Source organism: Taeniopygia guttata, chromosome 1A (genome assembly GCF_048771995.1).
Source record: "Taeniopygia guttata chromosome 1A, bTaeGut7.mat, whole genome shotgun sequence".
NCBI lineage: Eukaryota > Metazoa > Chordata > Aves > Passeriformes > Estrildidae > Taeniopygia > Taeniopygia guttata.
The window spans coordinates 19,257,633-19,284,238 of record NC_133025.1 but is presented as its reverse complement, the minus strand read 5'-3'; the positions used below and the strand labels follow the sequence as shown (position 1 = coordinate 19,284,238).

Sequence of the window (26,606 nt, the reverse complement as noted above, 5' to 3'; positions counted from 1 at the left end):
ATACATGGAAATGAGGATAATGCTGATCTTGTGTTCCCATACATATCAGGCTCTCATATGCAGCACTGATGTGTTTTTTCCACTGTATTGGAAAATAATTTTTTTAACCTTTAAAATTATTTCAGTTGTGAACTATGAATATGTTTACCTGTTTAAGGTATGTTTACTTGTGTGCAATGATTGAGCAATATTTATTTTTATTATTACCTCAGCTCTTAAAATATTTTGTTTCTGTTTGCAGGGGATTCACTGTAAAAGCAAACCTTCTGGTGAGTATACGTCATTCACATTTTTGCTATGTTTGTTTTTAAAGGTAATTTATTAAAGATATTAAATCCACTACCATAGTGGCATCAGATCACTGTCATGACAGGGTATTTACCACCAGTTCTTTAATAAAAAACATTGTAAATTGGTAGGTTTTGATAAATATTAGGCTAATAATGCCAACTTCTTTATAGTTTTCCTTACCATAGTGAAGGAAAGAGTTTGCTAAGTAATTTTACATGTTTTTATTGCTTCTAATCATTATTGATATTGCCTATAGTAATAACACAGGGTCTTGAATTACCTGAACTCTGAAGCCTCCATCAGTCACTCCTCCAGATCACACAGTCATTTGCAGGGACGTACGAAGCTGCTGCCTGGCAAACTGCGCCCACTGAGAGGACAGTCACAGTCCTGCCTGAGAGGACAGTCATAACCTGCTGAAAGGACTGTCACAGTCCCCACTCAGAGGAGAGTCAGGCTCTCCTGAGAGAGCCATCCTAGCTGGAGGCTCAGTTCTGAGCACCGCTGGTGCCCACAGTGCCTTTCCTGAATGCACACGGCAGTGAGTGCATAGACAGGGGGAAGATGTGATGCTGAGCTCAAGCATGTGAGATGCTGGTGCTGTGGCATGGGGCATGAGCTGAATGTCAGCTGGCATCAGAATGCATGGCATTTATGGGATTGTGTTGAGATGGAGAGAAAGAATATGTGTTTGGAAGGGATGCAGATAAAAGTCCCCCCAGAAAAAATCTCTAGTCTTCTGCTGGTCAGCAGAGTGAACCTATGGTGGCAAGTTCAGGGGTTGTAAATGAATCTTGTTAGGATTAGGCAGCTGAGTTGGTAGTTGCACAAACCATGTGGAAGGTAGAAGAAATAGGGGTGTTGACCCTTGCTGTGCTAGTTGAAGCATGCTTTTATGTCCTTGAGCAGTACAGGCAGAGAAAATCAAGCCCTTCAAGCTATTCTCAAAGGGAAGGACACCCGTAATTCTGTTGGTTATGAGTTAAAATCTGTGCTGGGTGTTACACAAATGCAGATCTAGATAGTGGAGTTTCACTGGTACCACGAGGTGGTGATTCATTCCATCCACTTTAGGACAAGGGATTTCTATGCTGGGAGAGAGGCAAGAGGGGTTGTCACTCTGTTGACTGCCAGAGTTGCTCAGAGCACAGCCTGGCTGAGGTCAGAAGGGACCTCTGGGAATCATTTGGTCCAACCCTGTTGCAGGGACATGCAGATGATGCACGTCAGATAAGCTCGATATTTCACTCAACTGGAAGGGCACTGAAGGGTTTGTAAACTAAAGATCCATATCTCTGAAGATGATATACATGAAGCTGGTTGTAGGTTTTTCAATGCTGTCTGAAAAAATCTTATCAGCTACCTTCAACACATGTAACATGTAGGATGACTCAGCCTTAGAGGAGTGATGAAAAAGCGTTTTCTGTCTTCATCCTAATTCACTTGTGTAACAGTGGGTGTATGCTCCTTTGCATACTTCCTTTTCTATATTATTTTTCAAAATTATTTGTTATTTGAGATAAAATTACCTTAAAAGACCTTAACTCTATAGTAGAGGACTTTTGCATTAGTAATTTCTTTTAGCATCAACAACAAGACATTTCCTAAAATTTGCAACCACCACCTCAGTAATATTTTGCAGTGTGACTTTGACTCTGCCTTTCTCCTCCTGCTCTTCTAGACTATTAGGTAGCACATAAGAACTACTGTAGTATCTGAAATTCACATGGATATCAAAGTATCAGTGATTAAAAAAAAATTACATTTTCAGAAAACGTATTTGGCACAGTGTATCACAGTGTTGTTCAATATCGCTAAAAGTTTGAAATGTTTTCTGAACACACAACCATGAAACCCTTTTAATTTACTGTGCATTGCAATCTCTTGTGAAAGAGAGGCTGTCAGTCTAAAATTTAATCAATTTCATAATTGCTGAAAGTACTTACAAGTAGTGAATTTTGGTACTTAACTGAAGCGCACCATGTGGTAATTGTAGGACAGCATATCTACTTTGCTCATGAATTTTGTTGAATCATCCTAATAAACAGATGCAGCAGATACTGTGGTAAATCATACCCAAATAAGTTTGAAATACTACTGTAATTTATACTCATGGAATGATGTGCCAGTGAAGCAATTCTAGTAGGCTTTAGAGATGCTCACAGATTTAGCACTGTCAGTATCCTTAAGTAGCTCAGATTCTTACAATACTTATAGGGAAGATTTATCAGATAAAAAAACAGTTAGGATTTTCTACTGGGTGTTGTCCCAGTCTTGTTATTAAAAGGATTAATCTGCCTTTTTTTTTTTTTTAATGCTCTTCTCCAATTTCATCTTCTTACCTGAGGCTTCAAATTATCCATTTATTCATTTCTATTGCATATCCTTTGCTCAGCTCTGGCTTCTATTATCCAACTGTACATAAGGTGTGATTTGCTGTCATGACAGTTCTAGGTTGATTGCTGCATCATCAGATTAAAAAATTATCTGCTGTGGTTGAGCTGATGGCAAAAGTACAAGGAAATGTCTACATGCTGAATAAAAAGCCTTGGTTTCTTTATGCCTGGGCTTATATGTGCCCATAATTAAAGAACCTTTTATTAAAGCAACAATCCCTCTCTCATGCAGGGCTAATTACAGCTATTATTCATAAACAAAAAATATAGGTAAGATTTACCCAACAGATGGTTTGCGTAGCAAGATGTATCTTTATGTCTTCTGGGGTATAGATAAAACTACTTCTGTGAAAAGGAAAATGGGGTGTGTTCCAGAATAAAATATCTTAAGGGGGGATTAAAAGATGATAAAGTAGGAGTTTACTGAAGAATTAGTCAGAAATTAGTCTCATACTGTGATGATTTACACAATGAAAATTATTTTCTTTCAGGTCATCCTTGTATCATGTATTTACTGTAATCCAATGCTAGTATCCTCATGCGTGATAAGATCCATTTAAACTATTTCTAATGAGTTTTGCAGCATGTTTTGCAATTCCCAAAATCTATAATAAAATTAATGGAAAAAAATCCAAAGTGGAAGTGTAGTTTCATTTTATTCAGTGTGCTACATATTTGTTCTCAGTTTGAAAGTAGAAACCATGATCAAGGAGAGCAGTGTCTCTGCTGATGGGACAGCAGAGTGTTTGTGCATCTGTGTGATGCTGATCCAATGTCAGTAATGCACCCAGGCTGAGTAAGAATTTTCATGAGATAGTTCCAACCCCGGGACATCTGCTGATATCATACCTCAGGCTGTAACAGCTAAGGAGAAAATTCAACCAAGTCATGACAGTTCCCCCCCTCCCAACTGAAAAATAAGGTCAAATATACACAAACAGAATGCTTGGTAAAGACCTATTCACTTGGAATATCTATCTATCTATCTATCTATCTATCTATCTATCTATCTATCTATCTATCTATCTATCTATTTATTTATCTATCATCTATCTATCTCTACATACATTGCCCTCCCCTTAGATAATTTCTATTCAGACATAGCAATAGTCAAGGTTATAAGTCTGGATCAAGAAATTTACACCAATAACCAAAACTTAAGCAGAACCAGTTACTCCCAGATACCACTGGGTATCCACAACTGCATCTCATACAATGTAGTCAGGAAAAAATATTTTTGAGCAAAGAGACAGAGCTCAAACTAATCATCACTTATCACATTATTAGTAATAGTTATCAAGTAGTTCTGCAATATTATAAACACCCAGTTAGTTGTGGGTGGATTAATTAAGTGTTGTGCAATAACTTTCCATCCTGAGATACCTTCAGGATTATTACACCACCCATTCTTGGAACACGGAATACAGTGTTCATATCCAGCTGCTGTGCACTGTACTTCTGAGGGCTGTCTCATCTCTGCGGAAATGTTTATAAATTCTTCAAAATTCAAGGTACTACAACTGCTCCTAAAGCCTTATGTGTATATTTTGAGTGATCTGTGTTTTTTCTTTGGCTTGCATAAATTGTCTTTGCTAGTTTTCAGTATTTCTTTTGATAATTCAGAGTTGACCCTCTGCCAGTTGAGGTAAAGTGTCCTTGTTTTCCCATGCTTTTCCACTTGGTTCATATCAGCATGTTCTGTTGCCTCCAAAATATGTTCAATGACACAAAAACAGGCTAATAGAGTGAGACTTGAGTGTGAGGGGTTTGTCTCTTCTAACTGTATGTATGTGATATGTATCACACAGGACTTATTTCTCCTGATACTAGGTATGAGGGCACCTAAGGCCTAACAGATTTAACAGATTTAAGTGAAGGTGCTACATTTATGTTTGCCTGTCTTCACATCCTGCGGTACCAGTATCTGATTTTTGACAATGGCCTTCTGCTGGAACTGGACATTGGGAAAATGAGGATCTCATAAGGTTAGGAAGATCTCATAAGACAGGAATATTTTCTGTACAGGTTAATACACTTTCAGTCTTTGAATTTAGAGTGCTTTCCTTCACTGGAAGGGTTGGAAGGATAAGTAAGGATAACCTTTGTCTTTCCTTCTTCTCCACACCTTTCATCTGTGAGAGCTGTGGATGTGTCTTCCATGTGAGTCACTGAGCATCCACATTTGACAACAGTTCTTGGCTTGACATTGAGTGACGTGCCCTTTCCTGATGATTCCATTAAGAGTGCTGTCCTGAATTTTATGGCAAGTACAGTTTTGTGGCACTGCTCTTTCATGCTTCCATACCTTTTGCCATACTTGTTGAACTCCTTCTAGGAGCATTTTAAACAGCTGAATTATACGAGTCTTTTTTTTTTTTTTGGTTTTGTTTTGTTTTTGTTCTTCTAGCCTCTCATCTGGAGAAGGAGAATGGTCAATAAAATATTTTTTTTTAACTTGGGTGGTTTTTAACTTTCATGCTGTGCGTGAAAGGAAGAAGCCTAGTCAATATTTCAAAGAAATAGTAGTTACATAGTTACAACTAAAAAAGAGCTGTGCTCCATCACATACCACAAAGCCAAGGGACAAAACCTAATTCCCTGGCTATTTGTTCTGATAGTTTCTTGAATTACTAGGTTTTGGTACTACAAGAATGAATGTGAAGTAGAGAAGCCCAAGAAATGCATTGGTGATTGAATCCACTGTACCAATATATATTCATAAATAAATAACTGATTTCTGTGTAGGGCAGACTGAGAAGTAGAAAGAGATGAAATATGCTAACTGATGAGGTTTAGGGTCTTAAGACTATTTTTTTCCTTTTATACTAGCCTACAGTTTTAGCTCTGCAAACCCATTTCCTAAGGCTTTGGAATGACTAAATTTACACAGGGAAATGGAAGAAGATATAGTAGCTGGGTTCTATGGCTATTGATTATTGTGTTCTGTGCCTTGAAGAAGGCCTGGATACTATTTATGCCGCTCTTGTTGTTCTGGTCTAAAGCAGAAGGAAATCCTGTAGGCATAAGGTATTCTTCCATGACTAGGAATGCAATGGTGCCCTCTTGTGTGAAATTTTATCAGCAATGGAGACCATCAGAATGTCCTAAAATTAAAGTACTATTATGAGAGTGCTCACAATATACAGGTACTAGTTCTGAGAAAAGTTTATATAAACTATTAGTTTAGCCATGATCTAGCAGATCTAATTAATTAGAACCAGTATTAGTCTAGGTGTGTTCTGCTAACCTTAGTTATTAGAAGTGTGATTGCTTCCTCTTGTGGGGTAGCATTTCCCTAAGCCTAGAAATTTATTCCAACCCCCTACATAGCCATGTTGGCTATGTGAAAGTCTAAGGTAAAGTACTGGCTTTGCTGGTCACTTTCTTACTGGTTTCAGGAGAGCTGGAACTTCCCCTGTAGAGCTTGCTCTCCCCCAGACATCCTGTGTGCAATGAGTTTTCTCTGCCCTTGTGTTTGCATTTGCAGGTGGCATTTTTAACAGCTTCTGCCATGATGCTCCTGCATCTTTATCTTCTGGGGTACTGAAAAGCATGAAGATCTCAACAGTGATGAAATGTGTCCAAGGAAGCCCATGCTCTCTCCATTTAAACATTAAAGGAACACTGAGTCTGGATGGTAGGAATCAGCTTTACTACTGAGCCCTTTCTGTTCAGTTTTTGTTTATGGCCATTCAGCCAAAATTTGTTCCATATTGTAATATTCGGGACCAAGCTGTTTTCATGTAATGTTATTAGGAAAATAATTTTGTGAAAGCATTTTACTACAACAGGATGAAGTTGTGACCTTTCTCAAGTGAATGAGGACTGAGATAATGAATTCTGCCTTCCAATATAACATACATATAACAATATAACATATATGTAACTTGTCCTCTACCAGTACCCCAAGAACACAGCTGCCCTTTTGTTTCTTGCTCTGGCATTCATGCAAGCACACACACTTATTCTGTCTGCTCTGATAATCTGGACATGAGTGACTGCCCCTACAGAAGGAGAAACAGTTTATTCATCTGAAGTTACAGTTCTGTACTACAAGAAAATGAAAGTATATAGTCTTCCTGTGCATAGTCTATTTTTACTAACACCTTGCCATTCATGTGCTTCATATGTTACCATTTAGATATTTTCTAGTTGCTTCACTCAGAGTGAATAGGTTTATTTTTAAACTTGCATAATTAAAGCTTCATTTATAGCAATCTGTATTAAATCCTTGTTTCTACTCCTATGTATGAATTATATATCATGTCTCTTTAACAGAGATACATGTGCCTTTCACTTAGAAGGAAAGCTTATAATATGGTGTATTTTAATTTATGTTTTTGGTCTTAAAGATGCTTAAATTATATTTTTGCAATCTGTTCCTAACTAATTTCAGAGAATGTCCGTGGGCTGGAAATATGTTCTTTTTCACTGGACACACAGCAATCTCAATGCATAAATGTGAGATTCACTAGGAAAAAAAGCAAGATGCTTAATGGAAAGAAGGTAAACTCCTGTTTTGAGTGGAGTAATTTTTCATTTAAATGTTTATAAGCCTTTGGAAAAAAAATCTTTTGCATATAATTTTTTTTTTTTGCTTATTGACTTTGTGGAAAACTGCAATGAAACATATGCTTCAGCATAGCCAAATGAAACTTCACAACAAAACTCCCTTTTACAATATATAAATTCAATTTTCCGCCATCCTTGTACTTCTTCTGCCTACCGTTTGACAAGGGAGCCTGTCTCTGCAGAGCCTAATTTTCATACCAGTCTTACTGGCTTTCTTTTTATGCCCTCCGAATTGTGTGGAAGCTTTTCTGACTCCAGTGTCTAGGAAGAGCAATGCTACAGAGATTTTAAGTGCATATTGCTTCAGTCAAACCATATCACTGGAGTTTACACATCTAGAAGACAGACAGGTGCCTAAGCACTTGTGCTCATCTGTTCTAAGCCCTTTTAAGGGGCAGTATCTGTTAAAGAGAAGTATTTGTTGCTAAAATTTGCAACTGAAGAAAGCAAAAACCCTTGACCAACTGTTTGAAAGGCATGAATTTTTGGAGTTACAGGTGGATAATGGTTACTAATCCTGTACACAATGTGTTGCCTCATGTGCTTTGTACACCTTACACTGATTGCACATGTGGAACAAAGTTCTCCCAAAATGCAGTTGCAGTTTGCACTTGGTGTCTCTTGATGATGGAACATCCATCCCTATGGGCAATGCAGGGCCACCAGTCAGCAACCAGTAGCTTTTAGAGAAAAGCAGGTTTATATGCAAGAATCAACAAACATATTTAATGAAATTTTCCTAGTTTCAGTTCAGTGACTAAAATGGTGACCTAAGACATCTTTTACCCTCCAAACACTTTTTACCAAATAGGAGAGTATCCAATATGAAAACCTACAAGGAATTTAATAGTTAAGTGATAGCAATGAGGGAATGACCTGCTATAACTGGACCTCAACTTTTGTTTTTTCAATTACTTTCTGTCTAATAAACTGTAATTGTAATTAATTAATTTTCTGAAGTTGCCATTAAATATTTAAACAGTCTTTTTTTTTTTCAATTCTGCAATTTTTGTACTTGTAAAATGCCTATAGACTGGGGTTTTGATATTTCTATGCTCTTAGGATTATTTGATATCTTGTAGATATTTGGATTTCTAAAAGTGAAGGTGATAGCAACACCCTGGATTAGAAATAATGGTACTTTTTGAAATCCTTTTATTAAGTTGTATCTGTTTCTTTTACACTCCTAATTCTACCTTATTGATTGCACAATGCTGCTTTTAAATGTAAATATATCTGAATGAAGAATATTTATTTCTTAAATATCTTACCCAAAGGTTTTTCTGCATCTGGAAGTCATGTGTGAACCTAATTTTATCAATGTTTTAAACAGGTACAGGTACAATTCAATTGCATTGAAGTCAATGTAGCACAGCACTTCTATGTGACCATGAAAACTGTACCACATTACTGTGAAGTCAAGCTAAGTCAGCAATACTATGTTGAAGGTAGGAAAATATCTTAAATCAGATGTTTTTCAAGAAATATCTTGTAAAATAAAAAAAAAAAAAACCAAAAAACCCCACAAAAACCCAAACCAAATGAAACAAAACAAAACAAACCTCTCAAAAGCAAAAGCACATCCAAATACCATCTGGGATATACTGACCGAACTGATGGTAGATCATGTATGCCAGGACCAGCCTTAATTTACATTTCAGTGATTTTTTTTGTTAGCAAGTAAAGGGCTATAAAACCCAGAGTTTATGTCTAAAGGTACACAGAAAACTGAATTTACACTTTGCATTTGTCCCTGTTGCCCATCTAGTGACTGGCACGTGCTGTTTCTCTGCCTGCAGGTGCAGCCCTGCCTGATCTCTGTGCCTCAGATGGAGCTTCTGCTTCTCTCCATGGGTGGCCCAGGGGTGGCTTCAGAAGCTGAGGAAAGATTAATAAGAAAGTCTATAGAAATTTATTTTTACTTTCATTAACTAGCTGTTCTATAGCCTGTTTACATAAAACTGGAACAGATTAGGTAGCATTTTCCCATTTTTTGAGGTGAAGTGCCCACAAGTTTTTTTACAAATTATGCCATGTGCATACAAAAATCGATTCAGCACTGTGGTATAACCAAGATACAGTGTGGCCAGAGCAGGAAAAAGCAAAAAAATGACATGAGACCCCTTGTTTGATCCCGTGCCTGGGACTGTTCTGCCTTCCCACCTCCAGGGCCAATGGGTGGATTGTTTGTGCCTTGTCCCTTGGTACACTGTAATCTCTGCTGTATGGTTTGACACTTTGGTACAAGTAAGGCCTCTTTGTGTTTAAAAAGCCTTTAATTTTCTTAATCAGTCCTGATTCACTATTGAGTATATAAGTACTTTGTGAAGAAAGAGGGGAGGAAACAAAGTTTTATGAAGCCCAGTTTTAAGACACATTACCAGGGTGAGTGTGCAAATGAAAATAGGAAATATTTCTTGGTGGAAATTTGAGGCAAATGCTGCTCCAATACTGTGTTATACAAGGAGGAGTGAAAGCAATACATGAAAAGTTGTTTTAATGTTCTTAAGAGTTAAGTTTTGGAGATAAAAATACCAGATATTCTGAAAGTGTTGCCTGGGTTCTAATTCTGTTAAGCTCCTAGGAGCTAGGTAGGGTGTTTCTAAGGCTGTAGTCAGAATAGTAAAAATACAGAATTACTGATAACAGAGAAAAGAGCCTGGTAAAAAATGGGAGTTGTTTCTTGAGGAAAAAGTAACCAAAATTAATAGTATTACTCATATTTTTGTTAGGTTCTAGGCAAAGAAGTGTGGTGCTATAACCCCAACTTCAGCCTTAACTGCTGATGAGGTTTCCCAGTAGAAACTCTGGACTGGGGAGATAGATCCTTAAGGCATATTGTGATATAATCTCTGTGTGTGGGAAGAGTATTTATCTTTTTGCTGTTTATCTAAAAATGCATGCAAGTCTGCCCTTAAAAAGAGGGATGAGAGAGATTTCCTGTTGGGAATCTACTGGATAATTTGGCAGTTTGTTTGCGCAGTTATATCAATAAAGCAGCACTGAAACAGACTCTGCCTTCTACTTTGCAGATTGCAGAAACAGTGATGTGGGAAAATATATTCCAGCTTGTTCAGGTGAGCTCATCTCCTATGCAACTTAGAGCTGTGAGATATTTCTAGTGACCTATACAATGACATGTTTTCATACTTAAATGAGCAGGGAGAAAAAAAAATGATTTCCAAATACTGCTACTTATAATTACCATCTAATTGATAGGTAATGTTCTGGAAATTTCATGGTAATGTTCTGGAAATATATTTCTATTGAAAATGCTACATGGGAGGTAAAGGTTTTGATATTCTATTTGATTTCTAAGCTTTTGGAAATTTGTGTTCTTTTAATGCAGTTTGGATTGCTGGTTTTATGTTTTGTCTATTGCCAGACCTCATAAATAGATTGAAATTAATTTGCCAAACTGCTATACTGCTTTTGGCATACCTGTGAATATATGTATAAAAAATATTCCTTCCACATATTACTTTTGGCTATCATAGTTGCACATATTCTCTATGTAAAAAAATTACAATCTTGGGGTTATCAGCCCATATAGTAGTATTTGTGTGTATATTTCAAATATTTGTAGATAAACTACATAAGATTCCAAGTACTAAGGTTGAGGTAAAATTGGTAGGTGTCTTGGCCTCTCAGTATTACAAGTGCTAAGCTAAATAATGATGAATGAAAATTATATCTCATAAAAAAATTAGAAGTATTAGGGTATAAAATAATAATAATTTCAAATATTTTAGGTAAGATTCTATAGATGTTGAGTTTTGTTTCCATCAAGTTATGAAATATATTCTGTACCTTTTATAAATAGATAAAATAGAAATAATAAAGTTATAAAGAAACAGATGTAATAATTTCATGCCTTATTTTATTTTTTTTTCAGCTGGAAAGTTAGATTATAATTTAGACAGGGCAAGGCAAATTGTAACAGTGAATGCGTCCAACTTTCCCCGAGATCACGATTATTATGTTCGCCTCTGCCGTAAATGGTTTACCTGTGAAGATGTTGGGGCATTTGCTGTGGTGAGTTAAACTCACGGTGCTTTGGGGGACTGGGGGCAGTGCCTTACAGACGGCAATACTCATTATGGTCATAGTTACAGGAAATGCCATCTATGTCAATATCTATAGCTACATCATCTGCATCACCTCTATAGTCTATATATATCTATATATATCTGTATTTATAGCTATATCATCTCGGTCTATATTTAAATCTATATCTATCTATATGTCTCTATTTATATTTATATCCATATCTATCATTTAGCTTTATTAAAAGAAGTTTACTGTCCTGGATTTATGACCATCTTTTTCATTTCAGATAAAAGGAAAGGAATCTTTTAAATCCGTTTCTCTGAAATACTCTCAGCTACTCCCTTGTCTTTGCATTGAGGTAATACAGTCTGGAATTTGGTATATATTTGTGTTTCTGATTAAAGAAAAACCTGAGGAAAAAGGCTCTAGACCCAAATTTTTGACTAAGGCTTTTTTTGACCTTAGAATTATGTAAAGGTAAGGAAGAGATTTTTTAGGAAATGCTAATTAAAACATGGCAATCAGAAGAAAATGGGATAAAATGTACAATAATTTATGGAATGCGTTGTGTAATATTATTTTGACTGATTTTTTTATAAACAACGAAAAGACATAAAACATAATCTGACTAAATGTCAGTAGGATTTGATATAGTATTGCATGAGAAACTAAAACAAAAATTGAGGAAACTGAGAGCGAGAGCAAGATTTGAGTGGTCGATAATACCTGGCTGCAGGGCTAACTCAGCAACTCCTGTTGGATGGGCCTGTGCTGGTAAGAAGGTTGTTAAAGAGTCATTCCCATATAAATGTTTTCATCAATGACGTGGGGACAAAATGCAGGAATGTGTAACAGGATTTGCTGGAACACAGTTGGGACCAATAATCAAAATGGAAGAGGGTCATGGTGATTGGAAGAGAGTAGAGATCTTCATATGTGACATGATTGAAGGATGATGAAGTGTAAAATATGAAGTGCCAGTTCATGTACTTGCTCTGATAAAAAGAATTCTTGCTGTAAGATGTGAGTCCTCATTTAGAAATAACAGTTGAAGAAAAAAGATCTGGCTGAAATAGTTGATCACAGGGTGAGTAACTAGCTTGCTTCCATGATGTCAACATGTAAACATGAACAAAAGTCTAGACAGTTAGATTATTCCAATACAACAGGAAAATATGGGCAAGGCCTTCTTTGAAACACTGTAAGGAATTCTTGTATCCATATTCAAGAAAGATTAATTCAAAAGGAAGGTGCACATAAAAGACTGGTAGTGGTTGGGGAATGAAAAGACTGTTTTACAAAGAGATTAAAATATCGTGCTTCCATTAGCCTGGTAAAACACACGCAAAGAGAAGATATCTTTGCTGTGAAAATAGAGACCAGAAGGGCTACTTATAAGGAAAAATAAGATATGTTTTAAGCAAAAGCCATTATTGCAATGAGAATGAAGGGGGATAAACATTCCATGAATATATTCAGGATAGTTACATATTTTTATGATAACCCGAGAAGTGAGATTTTGGAATGTCTTTCATACAAGGAATAAAAGGTCCCAAACAAATTTAAAATTACCTTGATAACATAGAAAGATGCTAGGTGAACCTAGTTTTCTCACTGAATTTTGGAGTTGGATTTATCTTGCAGATTAAGATATCTAAAGATAGATATCCAAATATAGAAATCTACATTTGAATTAGGTGTCCAAACTCTTAAAGTCAATGGAAATCTAATTAATGCTATCAGTTCCTCAATGGACCAAAGGCAGATGGCCTATCCTTTTGGGATGTGCTGGACTGCACTGTAGATTCCACTGGCTGCACTGGCTGGTCTTCATAAGGCTACTGTGATAGTAATTCGAGCACTTTAGTCACATTTAGATGTGTACATTGTGGAACCTAAAATCACACACCTAAATAGGCAAGCTGAACCACAAAGTCTTGCCAAAGCCTAGGGAATTTTTTCATTCCACTCTGAAAATATGAGGTCACTAGAAAAACTTTATTCCTCTCAGTGTATACACAGAAAATTCTGCAATAGGATTGCTAAGAAAACAGATGGGAACTCCAAATAACAGAAACATTTGCACATGAATCTAAATAAATAGAGCATAGCAGCAGCCATGCACATATACTTGAAGACTGGGTCAAGTGTTAGCCTTCAGATTCTAAGGATGTATTCTTTACCATTGCCAAGGCCAGGAGATCTTATATTATGATTATTGAATGTTTTGATTCCCCTAGAAAGTAATGGCACTCTAAGAAACTTAATGAAAATCAAACTGGAAGATATTCTAAATGAAATTGGACCAAATATATGACTCAGAAATAGGAATGTAGTGTTAGAAGGGATCTCCTTAGTTCAGTGCCCCTAATGATGAACAACAAAATGAAAAAAATAGTGCAAAGCTTCTTTTAAAAAATGACTTCCAAAGCTTTCTAACAAACCTTATCTTTGGCAGGAAAATTTTCTGTCACATTCGACCTGAAAAATTAAAAACCTAAGTGTCTGACAACCTCTAACTGATGTCCACTGTTTGGTTGTAGGGTTGGCTGGCACTTCCAGATGCAAGGAGGATACAACTTTGCCCCTTTGAAAATGGCAAGTACTGCGTGCTTACTCTTTATAGGAGTGACTTTCAGCAGCTCCATTAGTATGTCACATTTTAAATTAACCTACACTGAAAATCATGTATTGCAAAACTACAAGGAAATTATCATATTACTTTGTTTTGCTGTGGGTAGATGGAATAATTTTCAGGCCACATAATTTACCAAGTTTAAGCCAACAAAAACACTAAGTAACTTTCTAGTCATTTCCCACACTTTCTTAAGTTACACGCAAACTGGACAGAAGGAATAAAATGTCAGCTTAGAAATGGTGTGAGAAGAGGTTTCAAGGAGACATTTGAGGGTGTCCAATACCCAGCTTAAAGGAGGGAGCAAGGAGTTGAAAAAGGAGACAGTTAATAGTTCTATGATTAACAGGAAATTATTCATACAAATATTCCAGCACTATCAGAAATTGGTCTGAGATGACCTCAGAAAAAAATAGAAAAACAGAAAAAGAAATTGTCTTCTTTACTGACATATGAAAATAATTTTTTTACCAGGCAAATAGAAAAATTGTGGCCTAAAAAGTGTTTTATTGTTTTAAGTCCAAGATTTTGGTTTAAAGCACATGTAGAGGTACCAGACTTATTAACTGTGTTGATTCCTGTCTGGACATTTTGAATAATGTTTTCACTCTCTTTTGTGCACAGATACACAGGTGCTATGGGACAATATTGTTTATAATCCATCAACACAAACCCTTGCCTGGGAGCCAGCCTGTCCTGTCCTTGTCACAGTTAACCTATGCAGGTTCACCAAGTCCAATGACCATTGTGAAGATATAGAAAAATCTTTCAAAAATTCTTCTGAGAAAGTAAGATCTGTGTGTATTAATTCAAACTGTGAGATTGAAAGGCATCACCAAAGGCATAATGTGAAGAGCTAGACATTGGAATAAAAGCAGTTGCAAATTCCTCTCTTCTTCTCTGATACTTAAAACTATTAATAATCACAGTCTGTTCTTGCACACTAATCACATGATTTATTCAAAATAGTCACTGACTCATTATAAAGAAATAAAAAGTGGACATGACTGGGCAGCTAGTAATGTTTGCTAAATTCTTTGGGGTAAATAGGATCTACTTCTTTATTTATAGTTCATGTCAGATTCCCTTTAAAGTAAGGGAGACAGACACATTGCGAGGACAATTCTTCTCATCTGTAGATAGGCAGAGTAGGTTGGAAAAATTTCTCTCTGATGGTACCACCTTCTTTTTACTGTCACAAGAGTCTCTTGTGATTAGATCAGATGTAGCTATTTAACATTTAGACACCAGAAATATAAATTAGATAAAGCTAAATATCTTTAAATATTTCTTGAGACATAATAGTAGTTTGGTAGGGCACAGTTTTGTAATTAAGATCTTCCTGCAGTGCCTTCCTCAACCTAGTCCAATGTCTTGAAATTGTGGGTGCTGAAATATTGTGTCACTTAGTTCTTCCAGCACTTATTTTCTCAAGTTGAGGAGGATTGTGATTTGAATGGCTTAATACTTCAATCTGAAATCAGATGATACTGAATGCTCTGGCTTTTTGAGGCTCATTAGAATTCATTTCATCATGAAAAGTAAGTTGCATGCTTGAGAAGGCAATACACTTAAAGTGACAACAGAAAAGCAAAAAAAAAAAAAAAAAACCCACAAGATATTAATTCTGATTTTGGATTAATATTATTATTCTGATGACATGACTGTGGAGGGGGTGGGACTGACTCAAGACTGTCGAATGCTTTTGTGATTAGGAACTCCTGGCCAAGCCTTTAGTGATTGTTCAGATTCATCATTTATGAATTCCAACAAAGCTTTGATCTTGAAAAAACAGATTAATTTAATTCTAGATGTGAGTGATCCCTGTGGGATTATTCATCTGCTGGCAACAAGTACAATTCATTGCTTGCAGGAGAGAAAAATGAAAATAAAGGAAAATAAGATTAAAATGGGGTCTGGCTGGTAATGGTTGTATCTGTTACCAGAAGAGAATCCAAATTTATTACAGAGTATGAGTGTTTTTCTGTATTTACTGATTGTATTTAATGACTGAACATTAATATTAATCATAGAACCATAGAGTGTCCTGAGCTGGAAGGGACCCACAAGGATCATCAACATTCATGGACAGAATGGATTCCCTTTTTTTTGTCCTCATTAATTCTAACAAGTTTGATATTGAATTTGGTCCATTTATTGTACTGTAACCCTGAAAACCATCTCTGTAGTATGCTGGAAACTACTGCAGATTCCTCAGGGCCAGCTGCCCTCTAAGTCCAGACAAGGCCACACAACTCTAATGCTATGTACTGACTCAGGCACAAAAGCTGCATCACTCCTCTTTACTGAGGCTGGAGCTTTCTCAGTCAGTGTCAAAGATGCCCCCAGGTCTGAGCAGACTCCTGCAGAGCTATCTCCTGGGGCACTGTTATATTTTCAAAAGAAGTTACAGGAAGGAAGTGTTTGGCTGTGTATGGTGTTCAGTCACTTGGGCAATAAGGGTTTATTTAAGTAGGATCACTTATATGTGTAGCAATTGTTTATGTAAGACAAGGCTTTTTGTGGTGAAGCCCTTGGTGGGTAAACAATTGTTAATCAAGAAAACCACATTATGTGGATTGCTTAAGTGGATTTCTAAAATTCAGCCTATGTTTCTCTGTTCTGAAATATAGGTATGGAAAATGGAAAGATTTCTCAACTGATGGTGGAATACTTTTGGATGTGTGTTTAAGTGTTCTGCTGAGTTGTTCATGAGAGGCAAATAAGGGGTTGAAACAAGTTGACATTGTAATCAGAATTTTGTACAAGCCACCAAAGAATCAATTAATTTAGCTGTAATGGGTCAGTCTGACCATACAAATTGCTGCATGTTGCAGATAAAAAGAAGCAAAATATTCAGTAATCCAAAGCAGCAGTTGTTTTTAACCATTTTATCTGATTAACTTCCTGGGATATTTATGAATTAAACAAAGCAGTTGTCTTCACAGTAATCAAGCCGTGAAAATTTCAGTAGTTGATTTTGTGAAACTAGTTAATAAAACAGGCTAATGCTGAGTGCTCTGTCTTCCAGCAGGTTAAATATGCTCGTGTGGACACTCATCCAAGACTTTGCATGAAGGTAAAGGAATTTCTTAGTAAAACACTGTCCTTCTGTCTCTAAAATAAATGAGCTGCTGATGTTCTTTATGATCAATATTTTGTTTCGTAGCTCTGATGAATGGGAACTGAGAATGAAGGAAAAGTGAAGGACTAGATTAGAAGGTAATTGTTTTGAAGGGCAACAGCAATGGTAGATAGGACACAGGTCAGATTATTCCCTTCCTTTTTGTCTGTTTAAGAAAATCAGGAAAAAATGTTTTAGGTCAATGCAAACTCTCAAGAATGTGCTAAACTTAACATATAAAGTTTTTAATAGTAAATATTTGAAAATAAAGTGATCAACACAGTACATTTAATGGAGAATCTCTTACTATTCTAGTTGAGGAAAAAAAAAAAAGCCAAATAAGGCCAATACAGGCATATTATTGTTTTCTTTTAGATTACTTTTAACTCAGTGGGACCAGATGTTTCTGTAAAATATACATGACTATAAATACCTGAAGAATTAGGGAATCTAATTTAAGCCAAGGGTTGGAGGATACCATGAAGGAGGAAAACTGTGAATTAATCTTCTGCAACTTTCTCGAATGCCCTGATCATCACTAGTTGAATATTTTGCCACAGATTGAAATGGAAAATCCGGTTTTCCTAACCGATTTCTCTACTTTCAGTTTACCACCAAACGAGGATCTTGGATTAAATGTCCATTTGCTCATGGAGAATTTCCAGGTAAATATATATTTTTAAAATTGTGTAACATTATATTGTGGAAAATATTTAAATCACTAGGTATGAGCTGTCTTTTAAGTGAGAAGTGTTCACAACACTGTAAATGTAAACTAAATCAAAAAGATTTGACAGTTTGTTACTTCTATGTTTCTTCAGTAGATCCAGTGTTTGTCAATATAAAAAGTAACTTGTAGGAATCAAAATAATTACTTGCATATCATTTAATAACACTTAAAAAACCAAAAAGCTTTTATTTTAGGCATAAATTTTAGAATATAATATATGGTCCTTGTACATCTAAAAGTAACTATTTTCCCCTAATATCAGCCTGGAAAATGAGGACTGCTGCAGTTGCAGAACAAATACAAGTTTTCTTCACATCCCAAACCAAGGCACAGTTCTCAGTGCTTGTGTGTAACAGGACGCAGATGGCTTCATGTGATTCTCTTGGGATGCACCATTCAGTCTCTGTGGTTTGTATATATTATTTCTTAAACATTGTAAGACTTTTAAACATACCTAACTTATTCTATAAATTGTTCTGCAGCTTGAATCCATTAATAAGCCATGTACATATTGGAACAATTAGTGGAACATTTTAAAAGCATGTAGCTCTAAATCTGATCTCACACTGAAACAGGAAATAAATAAAGATCCTGAAATCAAATGAGTCACATCAAATGATGTGACTATTGACTGGAACCTTAATATTCTTTTAATGTCATTTTTGTAGTGTGTTATTTGTATTATGTAAAAGGCAAATGTTACTGTTAATATTTCATATATGGGTTGCTGACCTGGCAAATCACACATCATGAGATGTAAGACTTGAGGCATCAATCCATGATCAACTCTAAATGTCACAGCTACCAATACAAACTCAACATGCAAAAAGAGTTCAGTTTAAGCCAAATTATCTTTTTGAGCCAGTTGATTGTGTGGCTGCACAACTGTTTCATCCAACAAAATGGGGACAGGGTGGGGAAAGATTACAGGAGGGTCAGAATTCAGTTTCAGGTAGCAGCTAGTCATGAGAGCCTCATTCCTCTCTTGCAACTGAGTCTATGTCCTGCACATTTTCACAGTGCAGCACTAGTTTGCCATTTCACCCTACCCTACCTTGTTGGCCCAAACTACTATCTGCTGAGAGATACATCTGGAAAGTGAGGTAAAAGAGCAAAAGAGAGGCTGTAGTATTATTTTTCAAGCAGGAGAATATTAGCAGGATAGTTCCTAGTAGCTACTAGGACCACCATGCTGAAAGACATCTGTCTGGTTCAGCAGCCAGCTCCTCTCAGGTCCACTCTCAGGTCTACTGCTAAATATGTGCTCCAGCTCTCTGCTTCACTGACCAGATACATGAGATGACATATGATGAATGTTGAGAAATTTGAGAAATTTAGATATTGTGGTTAGAATTGTTGCTCCTAGCTATGCCTGTTGACTTCACTTTGCTGTAGGGGGATGTTCTTTAGGACACACAAGCACAGCTCCTACATCTGTCCTCTCTGTAGGGTATATTCCAGCTGTACTTGTCACTATGCAGGGACACAATGCAACTTTGCCTTTTTCAGGTACTTGTGATTCTTCTAGTGAGAAGAGTGCACATACCAGGGCTTAGCTGATGACCAGGCAGTTGTGAACAAGCATTTCTTAAACATAATGGGGTGGACACTGAACAAAGACTTTGTTTTCTAATAAATCAGTTTAGATCATTATTACAACTCTGGTGCTGAATGTAACAGAACAGCTGATAAAAAGAGTTTTCCAACTCAGCTCAATCTGAGGACATGACTTAATGGAAGATAACATCTTGCTTCTCTAGGAGATCCCAGAGCTGAATAATAATGGTGAAAGGCCTGGGAAAAAACAGCTATCCTAATTAACACAGACCACAGAGGGCATTGGTGGTAATATCAAGTGTCTATCCTAATGGAAAATGCTGTCTGGAAAATGCTGTATTACTGGCAGAGATGGAGATCTTGTATGGTAGAAGAGTTGTCAACACTCAGGGAAGGTTCCATTCAACTGGTCTATTTCACATGACATCTGTGGAGTTTATATTTTCTGCTTTCAAAGGTTGTGTGAATAGCTAAGTGAAAGGGCTAATGGTGGAGCACCAATAAATCACATCTAGATATTGAAGCATGTGTTTCATGAAGGCACTGATGCATTTAAAAATGCTGTTTTCTTCTTTTTGGTACAAAGCTGTTATGTCCTCTGCTACTCTGACAGAATGGGACCCCACATAAATGACATATGGTTCCTATCTCAACACCATGAACAGTATACACAAAGTTTTCATCAAGACCTCACTCTGTGTTCCCAGAAACCAATGTTGATCCTCTAACTACTAATTCCTCTTCAGTCATGCTTGAATATATTCACCTAATTTCCCCCAACTTTAGGAGTTTGCCATCCTGAAGAGAGTAGTGTAGGATCCATAGCTATTGGTGGAGTAACAGACATTATTTTGAGGACAAACCATAATCAATCAAATATTAAATGTCAAGCCAGTCATTTAGGACAATTTTACCCTAAGGCTCAGCTTGTTCTCTGCATACAATGGGACGGGAAGTCCAGAAGAACTGTAAAGACAGGGTCATTCCTTCAGCTCATACACCAGGGAAAAGAAGTGAAGATGATGAGAGGAAGCAAACAGTGGGGGAAGAGTTTCCTTGTGATGCTCCATAACATGCAGTAACATTCCCTCTTCCTGTGCTGCCACACTGTCCTTGACAAAACTACACCAGCTGCTTATGGTCATTGAAATCTGGGTTTATCAATGAAAATAAATAACCTTCCATTAATTTTCTAACACAGTAGAACACATAGCGTTATTGCAAATGAAAGCAAAGAGCTGGAGAGACACAGTATATTTTCATTGTTCCAGGGTATGGAAAGTAGTGATTTTCAATTTTTTTTTTTTTTTTTTTCATTAGGGAGATTCTGTTTCAATCACTATGTCACAGGAAATGTGTGGGTCACCAATTTGCATTCAGGTATGTGTCTTGCTTTTGCCAGGAACCCTGTACAAAATAAACTAATAAACAAATCATTAAAACACCAAGCAAACCAGCAGGTACTCTCACTGCTTTATCCTCCCAGCTAAATCTGATTACTGTGCAAATTGAATTGGCAAAGAGCATTATTTATAGCTTGGTATGCTCCCACCACTTTTCTTTGAGATGACAATAATTAACTGAGAAGTTGCTCTCCATGATCTTGCTCCTTTGTCAGTGGCAGATAAAAGGACATCATCAGAATATTGCTAATTCTGTCTTTTTATGTTCCTCCATTAAGAAAAAAGATCCAAGTAAATAATAGATGATTTTTCAAAAATTGACATTGACTAGAAAAGGTGAGGCATATCGTAAACAGCACAGCAAGTGTATGGTGTCCTAGAATTAGCACTCAGGAAATAGAACTGAGCAAATTATTTCTGTCATTTCTGCACACTATTTCCATAGCTGAACTTCATTACGAAATTTTGTTCATAGAAAATGAGCAGGAAGCTGATAGGTTTATACCTCTCTGGAGTTAATGTTCTCATCAGACACTGAGAGAAATGAGAGTGGAGCTCTGAGGCTCCATTAGCTGCCCTGGAAGGCCCTTCTCAGCTTCACATTCTGCTGCTGAGAAGAAAGAGGGAAGATGAAAGTGAGATTGGCAAAAACCTTCTGAGTAATAAGAGTAGTAGCTCTTCCCCTAGTGAGAAATAAAATTTGGTGGGGAGACTGATAATTTCCTGCATAAATTATTTATTTTGTAAATAAGATATTATCTGTCAGACAACAATAACAACAAAAATTATTATTAGATCTATTATTTAAAGACCTAAAAATTATTGCAACTCACTTAATATACACTAGACCAGCAATCTCTATGTATGTATATTTTAAAACAGATTTAAAATGCAGTCACTTGAGTAATAAATAAAGCAATATCGTTTAGTCAACACAAGTGCTCAGTAACAGTTCTGCTGAAAGGGGAATAAGCTTCATTTCTTTCTTTTGAAAGGGCTGGAGAACAGATGTAGATTATTCAGTTCCACTGCAGATATGTGATATCTTCTGTGGTAAGTAGGCATCTTAACAAAAGAAGCATTGGGTCTTGATTCTGTGGAAGAGAACATTTCAGATGAAGTGTGTTTTCACTGGGAAACTGGGGTGGGATTCACCTGACTGAATGTAGATGTGTGCACGAGAGCTAGATATGCTCAGAATCCTTTATAGACAGTGGACTCATATACCTCATGAGCTACTTTAATTAGCTCTGCAAGGGCAACTTGTGTGGCTGGCTGCTGCCTCTGCTTCTTGGGGGAATTTTCCACCTCGTGCCAGTTTCTGTGTGTCACACCTATATTTACCTTGGTGTCAGTACATGAGGTAACTGGCTAAAAACACACCTTGGCAAAAGGCACACACTGCTGTTGGTTCAGTGACTGCAGCACAGCCCTGCTGTCAGTTCTCCCCCTCTGCAAATGGCACAGCAGCATTTCCCTCCACTTCCCAGCAAAGAGAAGTTTGCTTCTGGATATTATTATTATTATGATTTGAGGTACACTCAGATACACTATGGAGCCAGAATTTTCTAAAACCTCCAAGCCCTGAAAGGTGTTGTAGAAATTAGCGAGTTCAGACCAAACTAAAGCTGTGGGGTTTAAGGTGAACCGTACAGCAGGGGATTGACTAATTGAGAACTAAAAAGTCCAGAAGGAATCATGCTGAGAAAAGCCTCAATCTGAGCATTGCCAAAAACACCTCTCCAAACTCACACCACCAAACAACCAACCAACATCCCCTTCTAGTCCACTGTAGATGTAGTAAGGTTTGTGACAGATATTCCCTGTTGTCTAAAACCACCTGTCATTTGTCCACAGCTTTAGATTTGGAAGCCTGATAAGAAAAAGAAGGGAGCTTGAATTTGTAGTCTGAAGGTAGTTCCCTGTGTAATCATTCGTATAGTGCCATTTCAGGTTTCTTCTCCACTGAAAAACTTGTGACAAGCCCACTCAAGATGAATAAATTAAAAAATCAGTGTTGATTATTTAATCAACCTTAAATAATTGTTGATTTAATAATGTATGTTGATGTAATAACTATGAAACACAATTCATAAAGTGGTTCATACAGTGTGGATGCATTGTCATTTTTCATATCTTCCATTTAAAAATGCAGAGTATGATAAAAGCATGTAAAATAATTAAAAGCTCTAGAGATGGCAGTCTTGGAATCTCCCTGCCCTCATAGTAGGAGAGAATGTGTCTGTGCAGCAAATGAAAATAACAGAACATCAAAAGCTTACTCTAAAGAACTTTTTGGGCACAATATTTGATTTAAATATTTAAATAGTGAACTTTTTGGCACAAGCTTGTTTGTTTGTTTGGTTTGGTTTTTGCTTTGCTTGTATGTTTGTGTGTTTTTTTTTTTTTCTGATTAGGAATTTGTGGAGATTCAGAAAGAAAAAGGAGAAAACGTGCACTTATCAATAATATCAGAAATTTAATATGTGATCACTGTGTTTGATGTACATTAAGCTCATGCTTCATGGATCCTGACATAATTTAGGGTTTTGGGATAATGTGATCTACATTAATTGGTAGATAAATCCATCTCCATCTGTGGACCAGTGTTCCCAAAACCTCCCTGTAAGCAAGATGGCACAAGTCAGTGTCAGAGGTGGGACACCGAACTGTGTTGGTCTGTCTCACTGCAATAATTCCAATGTTCTTAATGACTCATTGGAAGCCACCAGCTGCTTCTCAGGTGTAAGGTTTTAATGTATCAGTGACAGAAAAACTATTAAGGGCTTTTGTATTCTTAAATGCATATTTTCTATAACAAAGGTATTTCTTAAACACTAACCTTTTAAAACCAGGATGTGATGAACGTTTCTTAAAAAAGTCACCAAGGTTGATAATTGTTACACTCGGCTGCTATTGTGTTTGGGCTTAAGACATTAAGAAAAGCCATCCATGTAAAAGTGAAGGCAATATTAACCTTGAGATTTGTCTGTAATCCATGACAATATGGTTTAGACAAATGTCAAAGCAAATGACAAATACATACTGTGTACATATTTGTAAAATAGAAATGTGCATGTTAAGTGTTACTGTTAAAGATACCAAGCATCGTTTGTATGTCTAGAAGACTCATGATATTTAAAAACAAGATTCCAGTAATAACAATATCTATTAGAAAAAGTCATTGTGTCTAACCATCAGGAAGGCTTCTCTTTACCCAGGCTTTAAGAAGAGCTTTCAGGCATGTAAAATTTATTATTCTACAATGGATTATATTTTTCTATAAGTAGATGTACTTTGGGAATTACAATGGTTTGGTCTTATTTGCTCCACAAAGGATGGAAATGGGAAAATAATGTGGTGGGTTTTTTGAGAATTTGTATTTAATGGCATTGACTTGGAGGCAATACTTTGTGTTCCTTTCAAATTTTCTATTTCTTTTGACCATTTTTCTGGATTCTATTTAATAAAGCCAAGTATTTTGAGACATTATTTCCCCTATAAAATAAGAAACATATATTTTGTATGAAACAATAACATATATCGGTTACTGTGAGAATAAATATGTGAATAATAATGAAAACAAAATAGCAACCTATATTTGAACTTGCTCCCTCAGGTTTTCATGGTCAGTCACACAGTGATGGAAACCCACCAAAAGCCATAACACACAGGTATCCATCTAATTTACAGTTTAAAACACCTGTGAGAATGGGTAGAGTTTTTAGTCTTGAAACCATATCACTGGCCTTGTTACAGGCACAGAAGAAACAGCTGAATGAATTTTGTATACAGCTAGAAGGAATATCAGGTTCTTAACTCTCCCACTGAAGACATTCCCTGCTTCTGTGCTCTCTCTTCTCTTGCTTTCTTTCTTTGCAGTTTAGTCTGGAATCAGAGCTAGCTGCCCTGCTGCCAAAGTGAGGAGAAAGGGAGGCAAATAACCAGTGGAAGTGAGAAGTTTGTAAAGTAACAACACAACCTTCAAGAGCCCTGAAACAAGCTCAGATGTGCTGTGCATGATATTCACGTTATTAGCACCTGTCCCCTGCTTTCTCACTGACGTTTGCATGCAGATCAGATCCCTCTGTGCTCTCACTGATTTGTCTGCTCAGCTGCTCCAGTGCTGCCTCTCATTGCCACAGTCCTTTGCAAAACACCTCTCCTAGGCTATAGACAAATCAGGAAACAATGCAGCCCATGGAGGTATAATTCGGTAGACCCTGAGCCCTTAAAAATTCTCTTCCTTTAAGAATACCTTTCAGAGCCAACCTAGAAGAGTGAGAGCTTAATAGAACTCCAGAGAAAATAGAGAAGGTCTGAAAAAGTTTGTTCAAAGATGGGGAAAAGATGCAGCCTTGCAAAAGCTCTGCAAATCATGGCTGAGAAGGGGCTACCATCCTTGCCTTGTGGCAGTCTTTAGCTTTTCCCTTGGTTTTTCCCTTACCATTCAGAAAAAAGTATCATGGTTTTGTTTATTTTTTCATATAAGCACTGTTTGAACTGTGACAAGTCAAGTACACAAGCTCTAGACAAATGGTTAGATTTGTTATTTTATACTAACTATATAGCAATGAACTTTTTCACACTTTAGAGAAAATAACCTCACAACAATCTTCTTTCATCTTCTATTTTTCTCCTAGGATGAAGAGTGTGGAGTCCTTGCACTGAATTTAACAACATGTTTTCAAGGTCCTCAGTATCCTCTCAGTATTGTATTTTGGTGCAACTTGCAAATCTAGTCTAACTGGTCATCTCTCATGACAGTAGCTTCTAACTACTGTGAGATTATTCCCATGAGTGAAGAATTTAGCAAGTTGAGCCACTCTAATATGACAAATTCAGATTAGGATTCCTTATTTCCCAGTATTTAAAAAAAAAAGGGTCTTATATCACCTAGAAAATCAGGTCCACATTTCCCTTCTAAAGTAGTATTTTATACAAAACCTGCTATAAGTGAATACTTTCACAGTACTTTGTGTACCTATAGAACAAATATTTCAGATTTTGTTGTTGGTAACTTTCATTTTTAAAACCATAAGCAAAAGTTTTTCGAGAAATGAAGAATGGAAGAAGTTTTCTCAGCTTTGATACATTATTCTTTGCATTTCCTGTCTTGATTCTTTCATGCCATTCTGATGATCTCACCATGACAGAACATGTTCTTTAAGTATATCTAACAACTGCTTTCTGTGTTTGCATTTGTGTTTGCCTTGGAGGTATTTTTTCCTATTTGTCTGAGGTGGTACATTACTTTGGTTTGATAGCTATTTAAAACTGTTTTGTGGAAATATGGCCTAGAAGGAAACTGTTTAATGGAAATAATGGAAATATTTTCCCCTATTATATCTGTATTTATACTCAATTGTTCAGGATAATATTACACACTGTACTGATTATCAAATATTTGGCCTTTATTTCACTGAATAGTCCTGTCAAACATGCTTCCTGTTGTGTAATATTGGAATAAAGTAAAATAAATTATGATTAATAGCATATCCTGAAACCATGTGGAAGTGATCATGTGAGAACAGGAATATGGGTGAGGAGTAAGGGAACAAGAAGTTCATCAATAAAAAATATTTTCCATCTGAATGTGTGGGGGTTTAAAAATAGTTTGTTTTGTTTCAAGAGATTCATTGACACATTTACAGATTATGGTGTAAGAGCCATATCCACTGCACTGAAACACAAGAATTTTTGAGGTGTCCTGGAGAGGTCAAGTTCTGCTTGACTCCTTTGATATAAAAGCTGTATTGTTTAGACTGCACATCTATTAGGTCCAATTTCATTCCTAGCAGGGCTACAGCTCCAAAAGCAGAGGTGGCAGGGCAGCATTCCTAGAACA

At 36.5% G+C, this 26,606-nt stretch overlaps 1 protein-coding gene across 3 annotated transcripts in view; it reads left to right on the top strand.

Annotated features, from left to right (window-relative positions):
* The window catches only part of IL17REL (interleukin 17 receptor E like), a 42,479-nt gene extending 16,126 nt beyond the window's left edge, over positions 1-26,353 (top strand). The window contains exons 2-17 of one of the 3 annotated variants that reach the window (XM_030256273.4): positions 242-269; positions 6,175-6,324; positions 7,084-7,193; positions 8,593-8,707; positions 10,292-10,336; positions 11,155-11,294; positions 11,596-11,667; positions 13,853-13,907; positions 14,569-14,732; positions 16,979-17,023; positions 17,676-17,733; positions 18,061-18,206; positions 20,676-20,735; positions 21,754-21,811; positions 24,378-24,432; positions 25,402-26,353. In XM_030256273.4, the coding sequence (XP_030112133.4) occupies positions 242-269; positions 6,175-6,324; positions 7,084-7,193; positions 8,593-8,707; positions 10,292-10,336; positions 11,155-11,294; positions 11,596-11,667; positions 13,853-13,907; positions 14,569-14,732; positions 16,979-17,023; positions 17,676-17,733; positions 18,061-18,206; positions 20,676-20,735; positions 21,754-21,811; positions 24,378-24,432; positions 25,402-25,429 (1,329 nt within the window). In that variant the 3' untranslated portion in view covers positions 25,430-26,353. Of the gene's footprint in view, positions 1-241; positions 270-6,174; positions 6,325-7,083; positions 7,194-8,592; positions 8,708-10,291; positions 10,337-11,154; positions 11,295-11,595; positions 11,668-13,852; positions 13,908-14,568; positions 14,733-16,975; positions 17,024-17,675; positions 17,734-18,060; positions 18,207-20,675; positions 20,736-21,753; positions 21,812-24,377; positions 24,433-25,401 lie in introns of all 3 variants that reach the window. The other 2 variants (XM_030256264.4, XM_030256283.4) reach the window with 2 other exon arrangements.
* Positions 26,354-26,606: the final 253 nt, after the last annotated feature.